The 2,366-nt window shown below is 46.8% G+C and overlaps 3 protein-coding genes across 3 annotated transcripts; all 3 read left to right on the top strand.

The window, feature by feature from the left end:
• Positions 1 to 735: 735 nt before the first annotated feature.
• Positions 736 to 987, top strand: PHACADRAFT_51338 (uncharacterized protein; the record flags this gene model as incomplete). The annotated part of the gene is made up of 1 exon (XM_007392694.1): positions 736 to 987. A coding segment is annotated over one exon (252 nt), but the record flags the coding sequence as incomplete, so codon positions are not given.
• A 101-nt stretch (positions 988 to 1,088) lies between these two features.
• On the top strand, positions 1,089 to 1,469 carry PHACADRAFT_26486 (uncharacterized protein; the record flags this gene model as incomplete). The annotated part of the gene is made up of 1 exon (XM_007392653.1): positions 1,089 to 1,469. One exon carries the CDS (start codon positions 1,089 to 1,091, stop codon positions 1,467 to 1,469), a length of 381 nt encoding a protein of 126 aa, XP_007392715.1.
• A 357-nt stretch (positions 1,470 to 1,826) lies between these two features.
• PHACADRAFT_193056 (uncharacterized protein) lies at positions 1,827 to 2,083 on the top strand (the record flags this gene model as incomplete). Its single annotated transcript, XM_007393191.1, has 2 exons — positions 1,827 to 1,940; positions 2,006 to 2,083. The coding sequence occupies 2 exons, from the start codon at positions 1,827 to 1,829 to the stop codon at positions 2,081 to 2,083; spliced, it is 192 nt and encodes a 63-aa protein (XP_007393253.1).
• Positions 2,084 to 2,366: the final 283 nt, after the last annotated feature.

Here is a 2,366-nt window from a genome sequence, read left to right as displayed (position 1 = left end):
GCTGTGGACTGGAGCAGCAAGCTGCAGACTGTGGTTGCACAGTCGACCACAGAAGCTGAGTACATTGCTGCCAATCAGGCTGGTTAGAATATTGCCTGGATGCACAACCTGCTCTCTGAGTTTGGTTACAACCTGTTGAGTTTGCCCTCTACACTCTATATGGATAATAACTCCGCTATTGCAGTAGCGAAAAATCCTGCGCACTTTGGATGAATCAAGCACATTCAGCTGCGGCTTTATTGGCTGCGCGATGTAATTGAGGAGGGACAGATTGCTCCAGAATATGTTCAGACTGACATGATGATTGCAGACCTGCTTACCAAGGCATTGCCATTGGTTAAAGTGGCTACACTGCGTCAGCCCATGGGCTTGGAGTAGACACAGTGGATTTAGGGGGAGGTTTGGATTCAGAGGCGTGCTGCATCAGGGGGGAGTGTTATTTCCTGTGTTGTATGTGATGCTACAGCTTCTCTGCCCTATTATCATTCTTCTCTCCCATATCTCTATATCCTGGAATATCCTCATCCTTTTTGCCATTTTCCTTCGCTTTCTATCCACATTAGACCACTACTTCATCTGCTCCAGTGTCAGGCTTGGATGTAATTAGATAGATGAGTAGATAAGCGCCTTGTGATGCACCCTTATGTCTCTGGAGGCTTGTGTTTGGGCCATCTTCAATTGCTCATCCACAACCTCCAGTTGTGGTCTCCAGCGCTGCTCTGGTCGAGTTTACCTCTCAGATTGAACACGAAGGGCTGGACAGGTCAGGAAATTGGTGTGATCTGGCTAGAGAAGAATTTCGAGCCTGAGACTGCAACGTGCAATTGTAGCGGTGCTTCCTGCCTTCTCATTCTAGACGGGCACAACTTCCACTGTACATATTGTTTCATCAAATATGCTGCCAATCATAGCATTCTCGTTGTATGCCTTTCCTCTCACACTATACATGCGCTGCAGCCCTGCAATGTCGAAGTATTTGGCCCTTTGGCATCTGCTTGGAAAGCAGAGGTTTCTCAGACATCGTGCGAGTATATTCCATTCACAAAAATAATCTCCTGGATTACTACCACTGAGCTCGGCAGTGCACGATGAAACGCGCCACAGTGATCTCTGCATTTGTGAAGACAGGGATTCACCCTTGGAATCCTGATGCTCTTGATCCTTCCTTTTTTGCACCATCACTCAATACTACCACTGAAGCTGCCCAGCCTATGCCTACGCAGTTACCTTCCATCTTAGTGCCAGTTGGCACTAAATCTACCCTTTCTGCCGCATCCCATAGTGCTTTGCCATCAGACACTTTCTATGCGACACCCTCTCCATCTGCAAATGCTGGCCAGACATCTGCTTCAGAGACATCACCATCAGCGCCACAAATCCTGTCCATTCCTCGCTATGAGATTTGCAATTTACCTCCCCTCCTACCTGCAGGTGCAACGCGTGAGGAGCTGTACAATCAAATTGGTTAACTCAATCAAATTATCATCGAACTCAAAACTGAGCTTGAGTGGTTGCATGCACAGGCTTCACTTATGGACCATGAAAATGGATGCCTCCGGAACATTGTGTTTTGCAAGACAAAGATCAAGGCACCCGGTCTCATTGACACCACTCATGCTCGCCACATAACCTCTAAAGAGAGCCAGATCAATCTCGCCAAACAAGAATGGAAGCAGAACATGTGCGCCATATTCACTGAAGCAGCTCAGCAGTTTTAAGCACAGCGTGAGACCATAGCAGAATATATGCAGACCTTGCTTGATGAGAAGCGTGCATTGAAGCAAGCTGCAAAGAAGGAAGAACAGACACGCCATCGAGCTATAAAGATGGCTGCCACTCGGGCGCGCAAGGCTGAAGAACAGGAGGAACAACAAAGGAAAGCTGAAGAGAAGCACCAGCAGAAGGCTGCAGAGAAGCAAGCATTGGTGCAAATGGCTAAGGTGGGTGTGAAGAGCTGCAAAGGGAGAATGAAGGAAAGAAAGCAGATCTCGGAGGTGCTGGTGAGATCACTGCCTCTTTGGCCATTGAGCTTGATGTTGCACCAATGGCTGAGCTTGTGGTTTCACCAAAGGCTGCTACATGAGAGAGCCTTCACTATACAACTTGGAAGTGATTGTATATATTCTATTTGTAGTTTGTACAGCTTGTTCTGTGCCCCCAGAATACACTCTCTCTCGGCCATAGGCAAGTGTCTACTTAAGCGCTTAGATGTGCCTGGCTGGCCAAAATCTATGCCAAGCCCCATTTTGGCAGTCTTCTCACAAAAATATTCCTAGCATCTGTAATACTGGTATTAAATTTTTTTGCATTGTAGAGCACTAGTATACATTCATTCCAGTAGATCTAAGATAAAAAATTGAGGATAT

The sequence above is a fragment of the Phanerochaete carnosa genome, assembly GCF_000300595.1.
Source record: "Phanerochaete carnosa HHB-10118-sp unplaced genomic scaffold PHACAscaffold_3, whole genome shotgun sequence".
Taxonomy (NCBI): domain Eukaryota; kingdom Fungi; phylum Basidiomycota; class Agaricomycetes; order Polyporales; family Phanerochaetaceae; genus Phanerochaete; species Phanerochaete carnosa.
The sequence above is the reverse complement of the archived record's forward strand: the minus strand, read 5'-3'. Positions and strand labels throughout refer to the sequence as shown.